This window comes from Ceratotherium simum, chromosome 28, assembly GCF_057802395.1.
Source record: "Ceratotherium simum simum isolate JZ-2026a chromosome 28, ASM5780239v1, whole genome shotgun sequence".
NCBI lineage: Eukaryota > Metazoa > Chordata > Mammalia > Perissodactyla > Rhinocerotidae > Ceratotherium > Ceratotherium simum.
In genome coordinates, this window is record NC_141927.1 from 34,739,759 (window position 1) to 34,759,341 (window position 19,583).

A 19,583-nucleotide genomic window follows, 5' to 3' on the forward strand; every position below is an offset into this window, starting at 1 on the left:
CCTCATTCCTGTGACTAAATTTTAGAGAAGCAGGCATTATTATTGCCTAATGTGACATACTGGTGGTTTGGCCATATACTATAAAATTCACCCTTTAAAGTGTACAATTCAGTTGTTTTTAGTACATTCATAAGGTTGTGCAACTTCCGTCACTGTCTAATTCCAGAACATTTTTGTCACCCCAAATGGAAACTATGTACCTATCACCCCCATTCTTCCCTCCTCCTATCCCCTGGCAACCTGTAATCTACTTGTTATTCTCTATGGATTTGCCTATTCTGGACATTTCATAGAAATGGAATCATATAATATGTGATCTCTTGTGATAGGCTTTTTTCACTTAGCATAATGTCCGTCTACGTTGTGGCGTGTATCAATACTTCGTTCTTTTCTATGGCTAAATAATATCCCATTCTGTGGATATACCACATTTATTTTATCCATTCATCAGTTGATAGAAGTTTGAGTTTTTTCTACTTTTTGGCTGTTATGAATAATGCTGTTATAAATATTTGTGTACTAATTTTTATGTGGACAAATGTTTTCAGTTCTCTTGGGAATATACAAAGGAGTGGAATTGCTGGGTCATATGGTAATAACTCTGTTTAACAATTTGATAAACTGGCACACTTTTCCAAAGCAACTGCACCAATTTACATTCCATCAGCAGTGAATGAAGGTTTTTCAGTTTCTTCACATTCTTGCCAATACTTGTTATTTTCCCTTTTTTTTCCCTAGTCATCTAGTGGGTATGAAGTGCTATCTCCTTGGAGTTTTGATTTGTAGTTCCCTGATGACTAATGATGTTGAACATCTTTTCATTTGCTTATTAGCCATTCATATATCTTATTTGGAGAAATATCTATTCGGATCCTCTGCCTGTTTTTAAATTGGGATATTTGTCTTTTTATTGTTGAATTTTAAGAGTTCTTTATATATTCTAGATACAAGTCTCTTATGAAATATATGATTTGCAAATATTTTCTCTCATTCTGTGGGTTGTCTTTTCACTCTCTTCATGGTGTTCTTTGAAGCACAAATGTTTTTAATTTTGATGTTTTTAATTTTGAAGTCTAATTTATTTTTTCTTTTGTTGCTCTTGCTTTTATTGTCATACCTAAGAAACCATTGCTGAAGCCAAGGTCACAAAGATTTACGCCTATGTTTTCTCCTAAGACTTTTTGTTAAAAATAGTTTTAGCTCTTACATTTAGGTCGGTCATCTGTTTTGAGTTAATTTTTGTATATGGTGTGATGTAGGGTCCAACTTATTCTTTTTAATAATTTTATTTATTTATTTATTTATTTATTTATTTCCCCCAAAGCCCCAGTAGATAGTTGTATGTCATAGTTGCACATCCCTCTAGTTGCTGTATGTGGGATGTGGCCTCAGCATGGCCGGAGAAGCGGTATGTCGGTGCGCACCCGGGATCCAAACCCGGGCCGCCAGCAGTGGAGCGCGCGCACTTAACCGCTAAGCCACAGGGCCGGCCCTGCCAACTTCATTCTTTTACATGTGGCTATCCAAGTGTCTCACCACCATCTGCTGAAAAGACTGTTGAAAATCAGTTGGCCTCAAATGTAAAAGTTTATTTCTGGACTTGCAGTTCTGTTCCATTGATCTATCTGTCTATCCTTATGCCAGCACCAAACTGTTTTGATTACTATAGCTTTGTAGTAAATTTTGAAATTGGGAAGTGTGAGTCCTCCATCTTTCTTCTTTTTCAAGATTGTTTTGGCTGTTTTGGGTCCCTTGCATTTTCATATGAATTTTAGGATCAACTTGTCAATTTCAGCACAAAAGGCAGCTGGGATTTTCATTGGGATTGAGTATAGGTCAATAGGAGTAGCATGCATTACCTTTATAGTTAATATAAGAAGACGACAGAACTCCTTAAAGTCATGAGTCACAATTTTTCTCAGCAATGTTAATTTTTCTGATGTCATCAATTGATCTTATTGATAAAGATTGTTCTTAGGACATGACATTTTTCCACCTTAAGTAAAGGAATTTATTACACGTATATATTACATATAACCAAGAAAGATTCACTTATAATTTAGTAATGACTTTTTAAAGCAACAGCAATAATGTGAGAGAGCTTTTAGATACAATATACAAGTTGTTGGATTCTAAACCCAAAGGTATATATACATACACATGTATTAGCACGTGTGTATTTTCTGGTGGAATATCACATGGGGATTGCACATATATCTTCTGACCAAAACAGCCTCCTGTAATGGTATGTAGATATGACTGGTTTCCTTTTTTAAAAATTAAGTGGTTTCACTCCTTTGCGTTCTAGCTGTCACCTCATGTTAGCCTTACCACATAATCATTCTTCTGTTTGGTAGGGTTTATAAATCTTAAAAATTCTAATTCAGAAACAGCCCTAATAAAACAAGAATGCATAATTTCATGCTTTTCTTTTTTTTTTTTTCCTGAGAGTGTGGAATTTACATCCATTTCTTTAGAAGCTGTTAATTGTTGCTAAGGCCTCTGACCAGTCCACAAAGTTGATTAGCCTGCTGTGCTCTAGGTGCAGTTTATGTGCTATGTGGGTATTGGGGGCAATCTTTGAAATACAGCTTGCCTCATTTTTCAGAGCTTCATTCTTTAGGTGATAGTAAGGATTGTTGAGAGGAGCATGCAGGGTGGTTCATGGAGCGCGTGTGAGCAGCACTGGAGTGCACCCTCTCATACAGAGGCTGTATTTCTGGAGGCAGAAGATACTGTCTCACCAGACTGTTGATGAAGTTCATGAAGTATTCTGAGTTCTTTAAACTAAGATTGCTTCTTATTTGCTCTTGACTCCTTCATTTCCATCAGGGACTTCTGGAGGTAAAAGATGTCTGTCTTCTTAAGCCACAAAGGCATTTTCTTCCTCTTTGGCCTCTGTATCAGGGCTCTGAAACTGGACCAGGAAGTCCTATATTTTCTTTGCTGTGCTGCCAAGCTGCTTTACAGAAGAAGACTTAGAAACTTTGAAATATTTCTGAAATATGAGCGTTAGTTCATCCTTAGCCAACATCTTTAGCAACTGCAAGGTTAATACATAGTCTTCTGACTCCATGTTCTTTTTTTTTTTTTTGTGAGGAAGATCGGTCCTGAGCTAACATCTGTCAATCCTCCTCTCTTTTTGCTGAGGAAGACTGGCCCTGGGCTAACATCCGTGCCCATCTTCCTCCCCTTCATATGGGACACCGCCACAGCATGGCTCGACAGGCGGTGCGTCGGTGCATGACCGGGATCCCAACTGGCAAACCCTGGGCTGCCACAGCGGACCGTGCACACTTAACCGCTGAGCCACCGGGCTGGCCCCTGACTGCATGTTCTCTTGTGAGGAAGATCAGTCCTGAGCTAACATCCGATGCCAATCCTCATTTTTTTTTTTTTTTGCTGAGAAAGGTTGGCCCTGAGCTAACATCCGTGCCCATCTTCCTCCACTTTATATGGGACACCGCCACAGCGTGGCTTGATAAGCGGTGCGTCAGTGCACGCCCAGGATCGGAACCTGCGAAGCCGGGGCCACGGAAGCCTAGCGCGAGCACTTAACCACTTGCGCCGCAGGGCCGGCCCCCTCCATGTTCTCTTGTAAATATGCACGTTGCAGCTCTGTGATCTGTCGACTCAGTGGGTACTTGGGAAAAGAAGGTATGAACTCATGAAGCCATCTCAAAACCAGGAAGTAATTTGTATGATAAACTTGGAGGTTTTCTAGTAATGATTTTGGTTTTTTTGTTTGTTTAAAATCCTCTAGTCATTAATGCAATTTGTTTTTCTAAAGCTTCTTTTCCATGTACCTCCTAGAGGAGGAAAGGCATCGAATGTTTTCACATTGATTTTCTGATAAAGACGATATTCTCTTGGCTTCTGGGAGATGACACCACAGAACACTGAGTGCCTGGGAATGGAAATGTTCTAAAAAAGAAAACTGAAGTCCTTTTATAAATCTGAATTGAGAAATCATGATACAAAAAGACATTGGTCAAAACCTGTAACACTTTTTCATTTAATTTAAAGGGGAACTGGGTTGTAAAATACAGCTTATTAAGTACTGTGGTCAGGAGCTCCTGTGAGACAAAAATTAGAGTAGTTCTATCAGTAGAGATACTGCATGAAGAAGCAACCGGTCAATGATAATAGATTTGGCAATTCCAAAAATGAGTAATAGGAGAAATTCAAGCTGTTGACTGCTGATAATTATGAAGTCTTGGAGTACTTTTGGGTGAAGCCTTCCTGGTTTTCAAGATAAGCACAGCAGGAGGAGTTGTGGTGATAGAGGAAATCGTTTTTGGTTTTTTTTGCTTGGTTTGGGTCTCCTTGCTGTTTGCTATTCATATACCAAATGGAAAGGGAATCCGTTGAGCAATGTATTGCTTTCTGGGTGAGAAACCTGACCACTTTTCTCCTCTTTGAATTCTACATCTACACAACAGTCCATCAACTGTGAAACCAACTTTTGGAAATATTTCATACTGGATAATCTTTAGCTTACCGTGAGATGCCATATGGTGTGACATTATTTTGACTTTGAATACTAAGTCATATCTACATTTATATCTAGAGCAAGAACAGGAGTTGAAATTTCTCTGAGTTTTAAGAGCTCCGGTCTCTTGATATTTTCCTAGAATCCAGAATGAGACTTTTACAGAAATTCAGTAACTATCACAGATTTTATTTAATTCTTCTTGTAGTTGCTCAGTTTCAGATTTTGTCTGTTGCTGTGTCAGCTGACAAGTTTCACGTCATAGCTCACTGTCCTGAGACACAGTTTCCTGTCATGAAAATAGTCTGCTTGGACACCAGTGAGGTAGCTGTGGTCCTAGCAGCCCACTGCATTCCAGACACACTTAGGGTTTCATGAAATTTTTAATAGCATAAAATTTTTTTTTTTTTTACTATGAAGAGTAATACAACTTTATTATTAAAAATTTGGAAAATTAAAGGAGAAAAAACACTCTTCTGCTATCCTAATATATCCATATTTTGGTATATTTGTTTTCAGCCTTTTCCCTATCATGTTTAACAGCTTTAAACTTATTGTACATATACTTTTTTATAGGACTTTTCATGTATCCTATGTACTTTCTATGTTATAAGGTGAAACAACAGGGACTCCTTTTTTTTTAATATTAAGGAAATTTTCAAACACAATGGAAAGTCATGAGAATAGCGTTCATTATAACCTCCATGTACTGATCTCTCAGCTTCAACAAGTATCAATCCGTGCCATCTTGTTTGATCTATATCCTTGGAGTATTTTGAAGCAAATTCCAGACATCATTTTATTTCTCTTGTTAATACTTAAGTACATATTTTTAAAATATAAGGAAGTTTTAAAAACATTATTACAATGCCATATTAAAATTTAAAGAAAAAAACTCTAAAAATAATTCTTTAAGATCATTAAATATTTGGTCAGTTCTAACAGTGAATTTTTAAGACAGAATAAAATTCCCTCAATGAATAGCCCATAATCTACTCAATCATTCCATTATTATAGGACATTTAGGTTGTTTACGATTTTGTGTGATTATAAATAATGTTATGATGAACAAATTCATGCCTACACCTTTTTCTCTAGTTGAATCATTTCCTTAGGAAGGATTTCTAGAAATTGAATAACAGTACAAAAAGTCACATGATATTCTATCAAATCTCCAACTGTGTATGTTGTATTAAGGGATTCCTTGTTTAGGCACAGCAACTTACAGGTGGACGACCTTAACAGCCTCGTAGTGGCTTTAACAAAGGAGTGGTTCATTGTCCTTCTGCTTGGGGAATGCCTTGCTGGATCTTCTTTTTGTACCTGTCCCTGCATGGAATTCTTTGCCCATGTGGTGATAATAGCCTGTCTTTTATTTTCTTGCCATAAAAGTATGGCTAAGAATTTAGGTTCTTTTTCACAGAATTATGACCTCCTTTCCACTTCAGTCCATCTCACTTTTTGATGTGTTAGATTAGGAATCAAATTTGAATTTCATTTTCTTCAGTCATTAACAACTGTACAAGATATCAGGATTCTTTTTTTTTAAAATGAGGTAACACGCCCCGCTGCTGGTGGCCTGGGTTTGGATCCTGGGCGCGCACTGACGCACCGCTTCTCTGGCCATGCTGGGGCCGTGTCCCACATACAGCAACTAGAAGGATGTGCAACTATGACATACAACTATCTGCTGGGGCTTTGGGGAAAAAAAACGAGGAGGATTGGCAATGGATGTTAGCTCAGGGCCTGTCTTCCTCAGCAAAAAGAGGAGGATTAGCATGGATGTTAGCTCAGGGCTGATCTTCCTCACAAAAAAAAAAAAAAAAGAGTAAGTGCTCAATAAATATTTGCTAAAAAAAAAAATGAGGTATAATTGACATATAACATTGTATTAGTTTCAGACGTACAACATAATGATTCAATATTTGTATACATTGTGAAATGATCACCACAATAAATCTACTTAACATCACAGGATTCTTTTCTTATTCTTCTATCTAAAGTGGGAAAGATTATGTAGTCTTAGGGAGAAAGATGAGTACGGGAAAACTTGATTCTCTGTTTTCACCATCTTAAAAAGGTAAAGTAGAAATTAATAGAAAACCTTAAGGTAATCATCTAAATTTAGAGTTTAGCTTTAATCTTGTTTGGATTACTAAACTGAGGATTCTGGGTGTCAATAATAGTCTGGATAGGTGATTCAAAACTACAATAAGCAATATGTGAGGAATGTGTCTCTGTTGTCTGCTGTTATTATTTGGGAAGCAGAGTGGGACAGTACAAAGAACATGGGCTTTGGAGTCAGATTTGGGTTCATTTCTTGACCTTGCCATAATACTAATAGCAATGATATTATAAGTAATTACCATTTGTTAAACATACTATGTGTCAGACACTATGCTAACCATTTTCTGTATGTCATCTCATTTAATTTTCTCAATAACTCTGCAAGATAAGTTTATGATCTCCATTTTCCTGGTGGAGAAACTGAAGCTCAGAGAGGTTAAATACAAAGCCTATGGCAGAGCTAGGTCTGTCTCTATAGTCTTTTTTTCTTTCTCTTGTATCATGGTTATTTTCTTCTTTCTCTAGCCATTTTCCCAGAATCCCTTCCCTGGTTTGTGGGTACAAGTTCTCTGCTGTTAGGTATAATTGTTAGGTATGCTTATGGAAGCACTGCTCTAAGGCCATCACTTCATCATTCATCACAATATACTCGCCCATTGTTATGACACAGACTCTAAAGTGATAATCTGAGTTTAATATATGGTATATGATTATAATATATGAGAGAACGAATGCTTCAGAGATTCCTTAGGTAGTTCATATTTTCATTGGTTGTTCTTTTTTCTTCTCAAGGTTTTCACAGTTGGATATTAAGTCAGGGGGCATTCAACTCTTCTACTGATTCATCTTTTTTTCTCTTAACTTCACTCTTTTACAGAGTTTGAATTCTTATACAAATGGAGCATATGGCCCACCATACCCCACTGGCCCCGGGGCAAATACTGCCTCATACTCTGGGGCTTATTACACACCTGGATATACTCAGACCCATTACTCCACAGAGGTTCCAAGCACTTACCGTTCACCTGGCAACAGCCCAACCCCAGTCTCTCGTTGGATATATCCCCAGCAGGACTGCCAGACTGAAGCACCCCCTCTTAGGGGGCAGGTTCCAGGATATCCTGCTTCACAGGTGAGCATTTTTCTTCTGGGTTTATATTTTTTAATATTCTATAAATGATACCATGTTTATTTCTCTGTTCACGTCAGGGGAAGTTCTAATATGTCTTTATTTGTACTTCCTTATAGCATATGGATCTATTTATTTATAATATCTATGGGGCAGAATTATGTTATGCTTCAGCCATTGTATTTTAGGCCCTATTCCTTCTGAGTTTGGTCATCGCCAAATCTGCCCCTGGTATCTTTGGAACCAAGCTTTGTTAGGCTTGGAGAATTTATTGCAACTGAGTAGAGATGCTACAATTTAGCCCAGTAGCAGCTAAAGTATACTCTGTTAAGCAGAGAGGGAGCATCTCAGAATCTGTTTATATTAGAATATTTTCATTACTTAAGTTTTTTTTTTAGCAATGACGAGCATATTTCCTTCCTCTCAATCTAGAACCCTGGAATGACCCTGCCCCATTATCTTTATGGGGATGGTAATCGTAGTGTTCCACAACCAGGACCAACTGTACGACCACAAGAGGATTCATGGGCTTCTCCTGGTGCTTACGGAATGGGAACCCGTTACCCCTGGCCTTCAGCTGCACCCTCAGCACCACCTGGGAATCTCTACATGAGTGAAAGTACTTCGCCATGGCCTAGCAGTGGCTCTCCTCAGCCACCTCCGTCACCCCCACCCCAGCAGCCCAAGGTAGGCGACCTTCTAAACATTGTTCTTTCGATGACATTTGGGTAATTAAGAGAGCACAACACAGGACTTTTCTGCACTGGTCTGTGTTAAATGGGGAGTAATGGCAAAAAGTGGTGACTACTACCTATACTTTTACCTAGCCAAGTTTCTTTTTCTTTTTTTTTTTGTTTAATAGATTTCATTTTTAGAGCAGTTTTCGGTTCACATCTCTTTTTTTTACAAGACAGGAAAATGTTCATTTACTGTTTGTTGTAAAACTATCTGAATGTTAAACACAATCAAAGATTGTATTTTATTGCCTCATTTTATTACCTATTTTATTACCTATAGACAGAAGACAAAACTAATATGAAATCATATGGTTTAATTAAACTGTAGCCTTGAACTTCATTTGCCTTTGTCTAGGTTCCTTTTCAAGATCTGTCTTAAGGTTTTAACTCTTTAGGGGAAAAACTGCCGAATTCCTATTTATTAAGTCACTGAATGCATTGTGATGTGGTAAGGATAGATTATGAGGTGTTCCTGATGATGACCTGCCTCAGGGTAGGTTCCAGCCATTATACTCAGGAATTCTCTGTCTTTTACTTGACAGGGCATTATTCCCTTTTATCTTTTTAGGGCTATGTTTTTCTCAAATGATTAAGGAGGGAGGTCTAGTTTTATTGGTGGGGAATCTTTTCGTGTACCTTCCTGGTCAGGTGAAAGATGTGGGCTAACAAATCTGATGTTGATGGATTCCCATTAAAATGGCTTTTTTCCCCTCTCTGCTCTCCCACTCCAAGGATTCCTCATACCCCTATAGTCAATCAGATCAAGGCATGAACCGGCACAGCTTTCCTTGCACTGTCCATCAGTACGAGTCCTCGGGAACAGTGAGCAATAACTCAGATCTTTTGGATTCCCAAGTCCAGTATACTGCTGAGCCCCAGCTGTATGGTAATGCCACCAATGAACATCCCAGCAATCAAGATCAAAGTAATAATCTTCCAGAAGAGTGTTTATCTTCAGATGAAGGTACCTCTCCAAGTATTAAAAAAATCATACACGTGCTGGAGAAGGTCCAGTATCTTGAGCAAGAAGTAGAAGAGTTCATAGGAAAAAAGACAGACAAAGCATACTGGCTGCTGGAGGAAATGCTAACCAAGGAACTTTTGGAACTGGATTCAGTTGAAACTGGGGGCAGAGACTCTGTTCGGCAGGCCAGGAAAGAGGCTGTTTGTAAAATTCAGGCCATACTGGAAAAACTGGAAAAAAAAGGATTATGAAAAGATTTAGAACAAAGGGGAAGCCTGTTACTGAGTTGACCAAAGAACTCTTGATTTTGGTTAATTACCCTCTTTTGAAATGCCTGTTGATGACAAGAAGCAATACATTCCAACTTTCTTTGATTTAAAACTTGAAAACTGGTAAAAGACTTGGAAGAACATTTTAATTATGAGTTGTTTTCAGTTTTCAGACCAATGAATGTAATAGGAAACTGTGGAGTTATCAACATTGCCAAGTAGATTCACTCCTTAAGAAATTTATGGATATCTGCAAGCTGCTTCTTATCAGCAGGAAGGAAATATACTTTATGTAACAGGCTTAACAGAAACCTAGTGGGTGAGACAGGATACAATCTGAGACAAACAGGCTCTGTTTTTTTAAACGTGGATTACTTGTCACATTTTTGTACATTGTGACTGCTTTCAGCATAGACTTCATGTGTAAATTACAGCTTGGACTTTAGCCTTCTTGGACCTCTGTTTTGTTTTGTTATTTGCAGTTCACAAATATAGTATTATTCTCTACTTCTTGGTACATTTTGTAGTAATATGTTTAATATAATAATTCAAGAGACTATATTGACAGCCAGATAGTATGGCAATTCTGAATGAATTTATATCTTTTCACCACTTGAATATACTGCAGTGTATAGTGAGTTCCTGAGGTAAATTGTCTCCTTTTTTGTATACATCATTAGGTTAGAGTTTTCCCACTTCTACTTTTCATGTTAATAGTGGAAGGTGAATTTGGAAATGGCATGAGCATAGGAGTGAAAATGTTTGTGGCCATTTTCCTTTTTTGCTTTTTTATTGTATTTGGATAAAGATTCACTTTAAAATTTCTTTTTTTTCCCTTAATTATCTTTTCACTACTGCTGCTTCCATATGGGGCACTGTGGTAGATACAGATCAAAAATTAAATGCCACAGTGAGTAGAAATAGTAACTGCAGAAGTAAAAAGAGTATTTGGAAAGGCTATTCTCCATCTAAAATATTAGTTTCACCATCAAGATCCCTATGAACAGATTTCAGCTTAGTTTATAGTCAAAAACAATGAGAGTAAAAGAGGATTCATGCTCAGGGAATGAATCAGCCATAGCTAGAGTGGGAAATTATTTTCTTCTTTTAAAGGTAGATTTGATGTTTATTTCCCTAGAATAAATTGCATAGACAGTATTGCCTGTTTTATAAAAAAGATGTTTATTACCATTAATAACAGTCATTTTAGAGCCAAATTTAAGGGAGGGATAGTGAAAGGGTCTCAGCTGGGCTTGCTTGGGTAGCTTTATGCTATCATATAGAAGAGACTTAGTAAATAACTTACTTTTTTTCATCTGAAGTGAGTTCTAGTATACAGTATCTGTTATTGGGAAAACAGCTGTTTCTTAATAAGATATCCAAGTGATAATTTTTTTTTCTAGACTGCCAGGTCTATTAGTGATGATAAATCTGTCAGCCATCTCCTCTCCTTATAAACAAAACAAAAACAATACAAACATATTATATGATGAGAAGAAATGGAGTAAAAATATTGGCTGGGTCTTATGGTTGGGATGAGTGATTTTATGAGATAATATGGTGATACTTTTATTCTATGATTTTTACTTTTGGCCTAATATAAGAATATTAAAAGAGGCTTTTCTATGAAAATTAGAAAATTCTACTTGAAACTAAAAATTTAGAAGAGGGAAAACCTTAAAGCTAAGTTCCTGTAAACCAGTGAGACAATGACTAATTGAGGAGAGAACATTATTGTTTAACTGAGTGCCCAAGATACCAGTTTCCATGAAGACTTGAGATAGATAGATAGATATATATATACACACACACACATTATGCACATATATACATATATGTGTGTGTATGTTTTTTAACAGTTATTTTTTTAAATTTTGAGATAATTTTAGACATCCTAAAGAGTTGTAAAAATAGTGGTTTCTGAATACTCTTCACTCAACTTCCCCTTAGTTAAATCTTACATAACCACAGACCATTTGTCAAATTAAGAAATTAGCCTTGATACAATACTATTAGCTAAAGTAGAGTTTAAAAAGTAGAGATTGTCTTAGTCTTTTCACTAATGTCCTCTTCCTGTTCCAGGATCCACTCCAGGATCCTACCTTGCATTGAGTTGTCTACGTAGTGTCCTCCAGTCTGTGACAGTATATCATGACACTTGATGATGTAGTGTATTTCTGGTGTTGTTAACCTTAACCACTACCTAAGGTGGTGTCTGCTAGGATTCTCTGCTGTAAACTTACTATCTTTTCCTTTGTAATGACTAAATATTTGCTGGAGATACTTTGAGACTATGCAAATGTCCCGTTTCTGCTTAAACTTTTGCCCACTCATTTTCGTATCCATTGGCAGATCTTGCTTGTGTCAGTTACTACTGTGGCGTTCTAACAGTGATTTTCTATTTCTCTCATTCCTTCTACATTTATTAATTGGAATTCTGTAAGGAAGGGTTATCACTTCTGGATTTATATTTTCAATAATAATAAGATATTCAGGATAAATACAAACTTAGAACTTAAAAATGTAAACTATGTTAAAATGATTCCAAATACCAATATCAGAGAAAGGAAAACTAAATTGGTAACCTGTTTGAGAAAATAGAATGAACTTAAGACAGAAAATAGTATTTAGGATTTGTGAATTTGGTTCAGTTTTTGACTTAGTGTTGACTCCAGACTGAATTCAAAATTTTCTTGAAATTTCACATCTGGAATTTTTAAAAGTGTCTAAATTTATATTACTTTGGGGATAATTTTTGTTAAAATCTTGAATAAAGTTCCCAGACCTGGCATGTTAAACACAACTGTTTTCTTTATAATAAGCCACTATTGTTCCAAATATAAATGCCGACATCAACATTTAGACAAATAAGCTCTAATGAAGTATCTAGGGGATGAGTTATGCTTGTGTCTACATTGTTGGTGTGGAATTCTTTTAAATGCTTTCAAAAATAGGATTTTGAAAACAGTTCTTTAGTTGATTAATGTAATACCGTTAAAGGTAGGCAAATTAAAAAAAGTTGAAGGATATAAATTAAATTGGCATCATAAAACAGGTTTTTAGGGGATAGATAGTTGATGACTGTTTTTCTTTTTCATCTTTTCTTTTTCTTTTTCAAAAAGTTATGAGTTTCGGGCCGGCCCCGTGGCGTAGCGGTTGAGTGCGTGCGCTCCGATGCAGGCGGCCCGGGTTCAGATCCCGGGCGCGCACAGACGTGCTGCTTCTCCGGCCATGCTGAGGCCGCGTCCCACATACAGCAACTGGAGGAATGTGCAACTATGACATACAACTATCTACTGGGGCTTTGGGGGAAAAATAAATAAATAAATAAAATTATAAAAAAAAAAAGTTATGAGTTTAAAGACTCAAATAATTCTATGGAAGTTAGGAATTTAAAGAGTCAATTCTATGAAAAGGAGCGTTCTCCTGTTCCCACTCCCGTTTTTCCTTCTACAAAAGCAACTACCTTCAATTGAGTTTTTAAAAAAATTATCTACATATTTTTAAATAAAACAATTGTATATCGGGCCGGCCCCGTGGCTTAGCGTTTAAGTGCGCGCGCTCCGCTGCTGGCGGCCCGGGTTCGGATCCCGGGCGAGCACTGACACACCGCTTCTCCGGCCATGCTGAGGCCGCGTCCCACATACAGCAACTAGAATGGATGTGCAACTACGACATACAACTATCTACTGGGGCTTTGGGGGAAAAATAAATAAATAAAATCTTTAAAACAATTGTATTGCTTCTTCTTGCTTTATCAATTTTAGGTCATTCCTACTGGTTTTCTAATATAGAGCATGAAGGCTTAGGTTTATCTCTCTGCCGCTACCATACACACATCTCAGTCCTCCTTGCCCCAATTTCTCAATCTAGTTATATGGTAATTTTGTTGTACGTTATTATGACTGTGTAAACCTAACCAGAGCACAGTCATGTAGTAAACTGTGATTACTTTTCCCTTTCCTGAACAACTCCTTTTTTCCCTGGAATTAATCATTGGTCTTATTTATTTTGTTTGCTTATGTACTTATGACTAATTTGGCCTCAAACCCTCCATCATCTGTCTGAGTTTTCTCTTAAGATGCTCAGACATATTTTATCCATTTCAAACTCCTGAAGAGGTCTGTCCTGGAGCCTTCTGACTGGAGAACTGTATGTTCCTGGTGTGTACTATCATTCTGGGATCTTCAGCTCATCCTGGGGATTCTCTTTGCCTCTCCTGTTGGTTTCCTGTTCTCTGTAGCCTATGTCTTTCCCTTTCTTAGTTTATTCCCTCATTTTGGTAGAGAATGTTCTCTGGTAGCTTGCTGGGTGCATGGGAGATAATTTTTTACATCTTACATATTTGAAAATGTGTTTTCGTGATCCTTTATAGAAAACACAATTTTTCTCTCTGGAAGGTTGTAGGATATTTTTGTCCCCTCTGTTCGGAAATTTCCCAACAGTATAGCTTTGGTATGGGTCTGTTTTTGTCCATTTTGCTGGGCACATTTCATTCTGCAAACGCGTGCCCTTAAGTCCTATGAAATTTTCTTGTTGTTTTGTTTGTTTGTTAGTTTTCCTCCTCTACTATTGTAATCTCTGTTAACTCTTTCTAGAATTCCTGCTATTTCTGTTATAGACCTCTTAGACTCGTTCTTTGATTTACTTTTCTCTGTTTCATTTTTTGCCTTTTTGCTGTACATTGTGGGAGATTTACTGACCTTTAACTTCCAACTCTTCATTGAGTTTTATATTTCTTCTGACTTTTTAATTTCTAAGAATTTTTGTTCTCTGTGTTCCTTTATTATGGGATTCTGCTTTTGTTTGTGGTTGTAGCATCTTATATCTCTGAGGATATCGATAATAATTTCTTCATGTTTTCTTCTTGAATAATGGATTTCCTCCAAAGTAGCTTTTTCCTTTCTCTTTTAATCTCCAACCTTTATCATGTTAGAGATATTTCTCAGATGTCTATTAGTTCTTGGTTGTGTTTTTTACAGTGTTATTATATTGGAGAAGACCCAAAATTGTTGCTAGAAAATGTTTCCTGACTACTATGTTTAGTTATTATTTTTTCATAATCTTTCTTGGAGCAGGATAGCTATTTTAAATCTGAAATTGGAAGGGAAGATTATCTGGATAATTTTCAATCCTGTGTGAAAATAGGAGGGTTTTATACTCTATGTGGCTTTTCTTACCAGGAGTGGTGGGCAGTAGCACATTTGTTGTAATAAAATGTCAGGCAGAGGAGGTGAGGTGCCAGCTGCTGAGAGTGAGGATTTAGGGGTTTCTGGGGTCAGGGCACATTTTTCTCTCAGCCAACCCTTAAATGTTCTTTTTGTGTGTATGTGTGTGTGAGGAAGATCAGCCCTGAGCTAACATCCATGCTAATCCTCCTCTTTTTGCTGAGGAAGACCAGCTCTGTGCTAACATCTGTTACCAGTCCTCCTCCTTTTTTTTTCCCCAAAGCCCCAGTAGATAGTTGTATGTCATAGTTGCACATCCTTGTAGTTGCTGTATGTGGGACGTGGCCTCAGCATGGCCGGAGAAGCGGTGCGCTAGTGCGCGCCCGGGATACGAACCCGGGCTGCCAGTAGTGGAGCTTGCGCACTTAACCGCTAAGCCATGGGGCTGGCCCCCCCCCTTTTTTTTTTTGTGAGGAAGATTGGCCCTGGGCTAACATCCATGCCCGTCTTCCTCTACTTTATATGGGACGCCGCCACAGCATGGCTTGACAAGCGGTGCGTTGGTCTGCACCCAGGATCCGAACCTGCGAACCCTGGTCCACCGAAGCGGAGCACAGGAACCTAACTGCTATGCCACCGGGCTGGCCCCCCTTAAATGTTCTCTTATTTGCAATATATACTTTATCTTGGTAAGCTAATGCCAAGAGTGGTATCGCCAGAAAAAATATAAGACTATAGTTACATTTGAATTTCAGGTATACAACAAATCATCTTTTAGTATAAGTATGTTCCAAATATTGCATAGGACATACTGATACTAAAAATGATTGTTTTTCTGAAATTCCAATTTAACTGGGAGTACTATATTTTTTAAATTAAAATTTTTACTTTGATATAATTGTAAGTTCACATGCAGTTTTAAGAAATAATGCAGGGCCGGCCCTGTGGCTTGGTGGTTAAGTGCGCGCGCTGCGATGCTGGTGGCCCGGGTTCGGATCCCGGGTGCGCATCGAGGCACCACTTCTCCGTTCATCCTGAGGCCGAGTCCCGCATACAGCAACTAGAAGGATGTGCAGCTACGACATACAAATATCCACTGGGGCTTTGGGGGGAAAAAATAAAATAAATAAAATCTTTAAAAAAAAAAAAAAAAAGAAATAATGCAGAAGTTTCGTGTACCCTTTACCCAGTTTCCCCCAATGGTAATATCTTGCAAAAGTGACTGCAATGTCACAACCAGGATGTTGACATTGATACAATCAAGATACAAGACAGTTCCATCACCACAGTTATTCCTCCTGTTGACTTCTCATAGTCATGCCTGCTTGTCCTTTCCCACCATACTAAACCCCTGGCAACCACTAATCTGTTCTCCATTTCTAAATTTTGTCATTTCAAGAATGTTATATAAGGAGAATTGTACAGGATGTAACCATTTACAGTATGTAACCAAACCAGATTGGCTTTTTTCCACTGAGTATAATTCTCTTGAGATTCATCCAAGTTGTTTCCTGTATCAGTAGTTCTTTTTTATTGCTAAGTAGTAGCCTATGATATGGATGTACCACTGTTTAACTGTTCACCTGTTGAAGGACACCTGGGTTGTTTCCAGTTTTGGGCTATTATGAATAAAGCTGCTATGTACATTCATGTACAGGTTTTTGTGTGGATATAGTTTTCATTTCTTTGGGATAAATGCCAGGAATGCAGTTCTGGGTCATATGGTAGTTGTATGTTTAATTTTTTAGGAGACTACGTAATTTTCTGGAGTAGCTGTACCATTTTACATTCTCACCAGTAGTGTATGAGTTTCTCTGCATCCTTGCTGCTATTTGGTGTTGTCGCTGTTTTTTATTTTAGCCATTCTAATAGGTGTGTAGTGATATCTCGTGGTTTAATTTGCATTTCCTTAATGGTTAATGATGTTGAACATCTTTTCATGTGCTTATTTGCCATCTGTGTATCCTCTTCCATAAATGTCCATGTCTTTTGCCCATTTTCTAACTAGATATATTTTAATAAACTTCTTATTTTAGAATAGTTTAGATTTACAGAAAAATTGTGACAATACTACAGAGTTCCCATATGCCCCTCACCCTATTAATTAACACCTGAAATTAGTCTTGTATGTTTTTCACACTTAATGGGCCAATATTGATACATTCTTATTAACTAAAGTCCATACTTTATTCAAATTTCCTTACTTTTTACCTAACATACTTTTCCTCTTCTGGGATCCCATTGAGGAGACCACATTACATTTAGTCGTCATATCTCCTTAGGAGCCTCTTGGCTGTGACAGTTTCTCAGACTTTCCTTGTTTTTGATGACCTTGACAGTCTAGAGGAGTACTGGTCAGATATTTTGTAGAATGCCCCTCCACTGGGATTTGTCTAATGTGTTTCTCATAATTACACAGGGGTTATGGATTTTTGGGAGGAAGACCACAGAGGTAAGTGCCCTTCTCGTATATCAAATGTGGATACTATAAACATAACTTACACTATTGATGTTAACCTTAATCAGCTGGCTGAGGTCGTGTTTGCCAGCTTTCTCCAGTGTAAAGTTACTTGTACTTTTTCATGCTGTACTCTTGGAAGAGGGTCACTATACGCAGCTTCACACTTAAGAAGTGGGGAGTTATCCTCCACCTCCTTGAGGGTGTTTATCTACATAAATTATTTGGAATTTCCCTGCAAGGGAGATTTTTCTATTCTCTCCCATTTATTTATTTGTTTGTTTAATCATTTATATCAGTATGGACTCATAGATATTTATTTTATACTTTGTGTTTTGATCTAATATGATCTTATTTGTTCCTCAAATTGTCTTGCTTGAGCCATTGGGAGATTTCACTTGTGTCCTTTTGACGTTGTGTGTGGGTTTTTTTTTTTGAGCCCTTCCTTACTTTCTGGTGCTAGAAGATTCTCCAGGCTCATCTTGTATATTTCCTGTTCTAGTCCTAGAATAAGTTATTTCTCCGAGAAGCCCTGTTCGTCTTATCAAAGAATGGTATTGAAACCAAATTTGGGCTCCATTGTTTGTTTTTTCACTGCTGAGTTTTGAGAATTCTTTGTTTTCCAGATACTAGTCCTTTGTTGGATATGTGGTTTGCAAATATTTTATACCAGTCTGTAGCTTGTCTTTTCATCCTCCTAACAGAGTCTTTCACAGAGCAAAAGTTTGTGATTTTGATGAAATCTTATTTATCAATTTTTCGTTTTAAGGATCAGACTTTTAGTGTCGTCTCTAAAAACTCCTTGCTTACCCCGAGTTCCTGAAGATTTTATCCTATTTTTTTCTGAAAGTATTATATTTTACATTTGTATTTGCTATATTTACATTTGCTCAATCTGACAACCCTAGCCAAGAGGAAACCTTGGCTTGATGGAAACCTCCAAGGGCTAGAGGAGAGCCACTGTGCTACACAGCTTACACTGAAGTTATCACGTCATCAGCTCTTAAACAGCCCTCATTGAAGTAAGACAGAGAAATCATAGGGAAAGTATAAATCCCTTTCCTCAAAGTAAAAAAAAATATAACATTATTCTAGTTGAGGGCAGGAACTATTCAGTTGTGGCTATAAAGTAATATGCATTTTCATGAACAGTTTATGGACTTAAAAAAATCGCCAACTTTGGGCTGGAAGAGAATATCACACCGGGTGTCTCTAAGGCTCCTTCCAGTGCTAACATTCTTGTTTTGTAAACAAAGTCAGTAAGTGGCACAGCTGAGACTACAGCTCACAGTTTCTGTTTCCCGGTTTAGGCAGCTCGCGCCACAGCAGCAGCCTGTACATTCTTGACTAACATGTAGATTCATGACCCCCCTGATGAACTATTCTAGCCTTACTCAGAGTCCCTGGATCTGAAAATCTACGTTTTCAAGAATCTACCAGCATACTCTTAGACTCATTACAGTTTCAAAATCACTGTCACAGCCCGAAGCCCCTGTCTTGTTATTTTATAGTCAGAGCATCAGAGACAACTGCATTTTCTCAACTCTGGATGCCTAGTTCACCAGGGATTGAGGACTTCTGCCTCCAAAAACTATGTATCCTTGTACCACCTAATGCCTTGATAGGCACTCAAAGCATACTTTTTAAATACTGAAATAAGGTTTATTCTGGAAAGAAACGGGAATTCAAAATTGATGCCTAACAAAGACACTAGCTTTTGCTCTTTATGCAACTTCCTGGCTATTAGCATTATCTTTTGCACTAGAGCCTGGAGTCAACAAACTACCACCAGAGACCAAATTTAACCTACTGCCTGTTTTAGTAAATAAAGTTTAATTGGGACACAACCACATTCATCACTTTACATATTGTCTCTGGCTGTTTTTGTGCTACAATAGGAGAATTGATTCGTTGTGACAGAAACCTTATGGCCCACAAAACCTAAAGTATTTATCTGGCCCTTTTACAGAAAAAAGTTTGCTGCCTCCTGCACTAGAGAATTGAAATGGATAAAGTAGACTCTGTTTTAGATTTTACCTTTTAAGTCTTCTGGTAACAGATTTGATCTACAACTGCAAACAATAGCCAGTGAAATTAAGTGGTGTTTTTTTGAGAGTTACCATAAGATATTCTCTCGGAAACTACCTACCTACTTCGCATTCTTGGGAACCTAAAATTTGTACTCCTTAAGGCTGTGTTTCTTAAAGTGTGGATCCCATACTATCTGCATCTAAATCATCTGGAGTGCTTGATTAGAATGCAGATTCTTGAATCCCACCAAAGACCTGCTGAATGAGAA

The 19,583-nt window shown here is 37.6% G+C and overlaps 1 protein-coding gene and 2 pseudogenes across 2 annotated transcripts in view; 1 reads left to right on the plus strand and 2 right to left on the minus strand.

Annotated features, from left to right (window-relative positions):
- The window catches only part of BAG4 (BAG cochaperone 4), a 40,042-nt gene extending 23,562 nt beyond the window's left edge, over window positions 1–16,480 (plus strand). For both annotated transcript variants that reach the window (XM_087418509.1, XM_004428862.3), the window contains 3 exons: window positions 7,437–7,691; window positions 8,121–8,375; window positions 9,158–16,480. In XM_087418509.1, coding sequence (XP_087274635.1) covers window positions 7,437–7,691; window positions 8,121–8,375; window positions 9,158–9,640 — 993 coding nt within the window. In that variant the 3' untranslated portion in view covers window positions 9,641–16,480. The remainder of the gene's footprint in view (window positions 1–7,436; window positions 7,692–8,120; window positions 8,376–9,157) is intronic.
- Window positions 2,317–3,076, minus strand: LOC106801601 (origin recognition complex subunit 3 pseudogene; annotated as a pseudogene).
- Window positions 3,542–4,529, minus strand: LOC147913359 (origin recognition complex subunit 3 pseudogene; annotated as a pseudogene).
- Window positions 16,481–19,583: the final 3,103 nt, after the last annotated feature.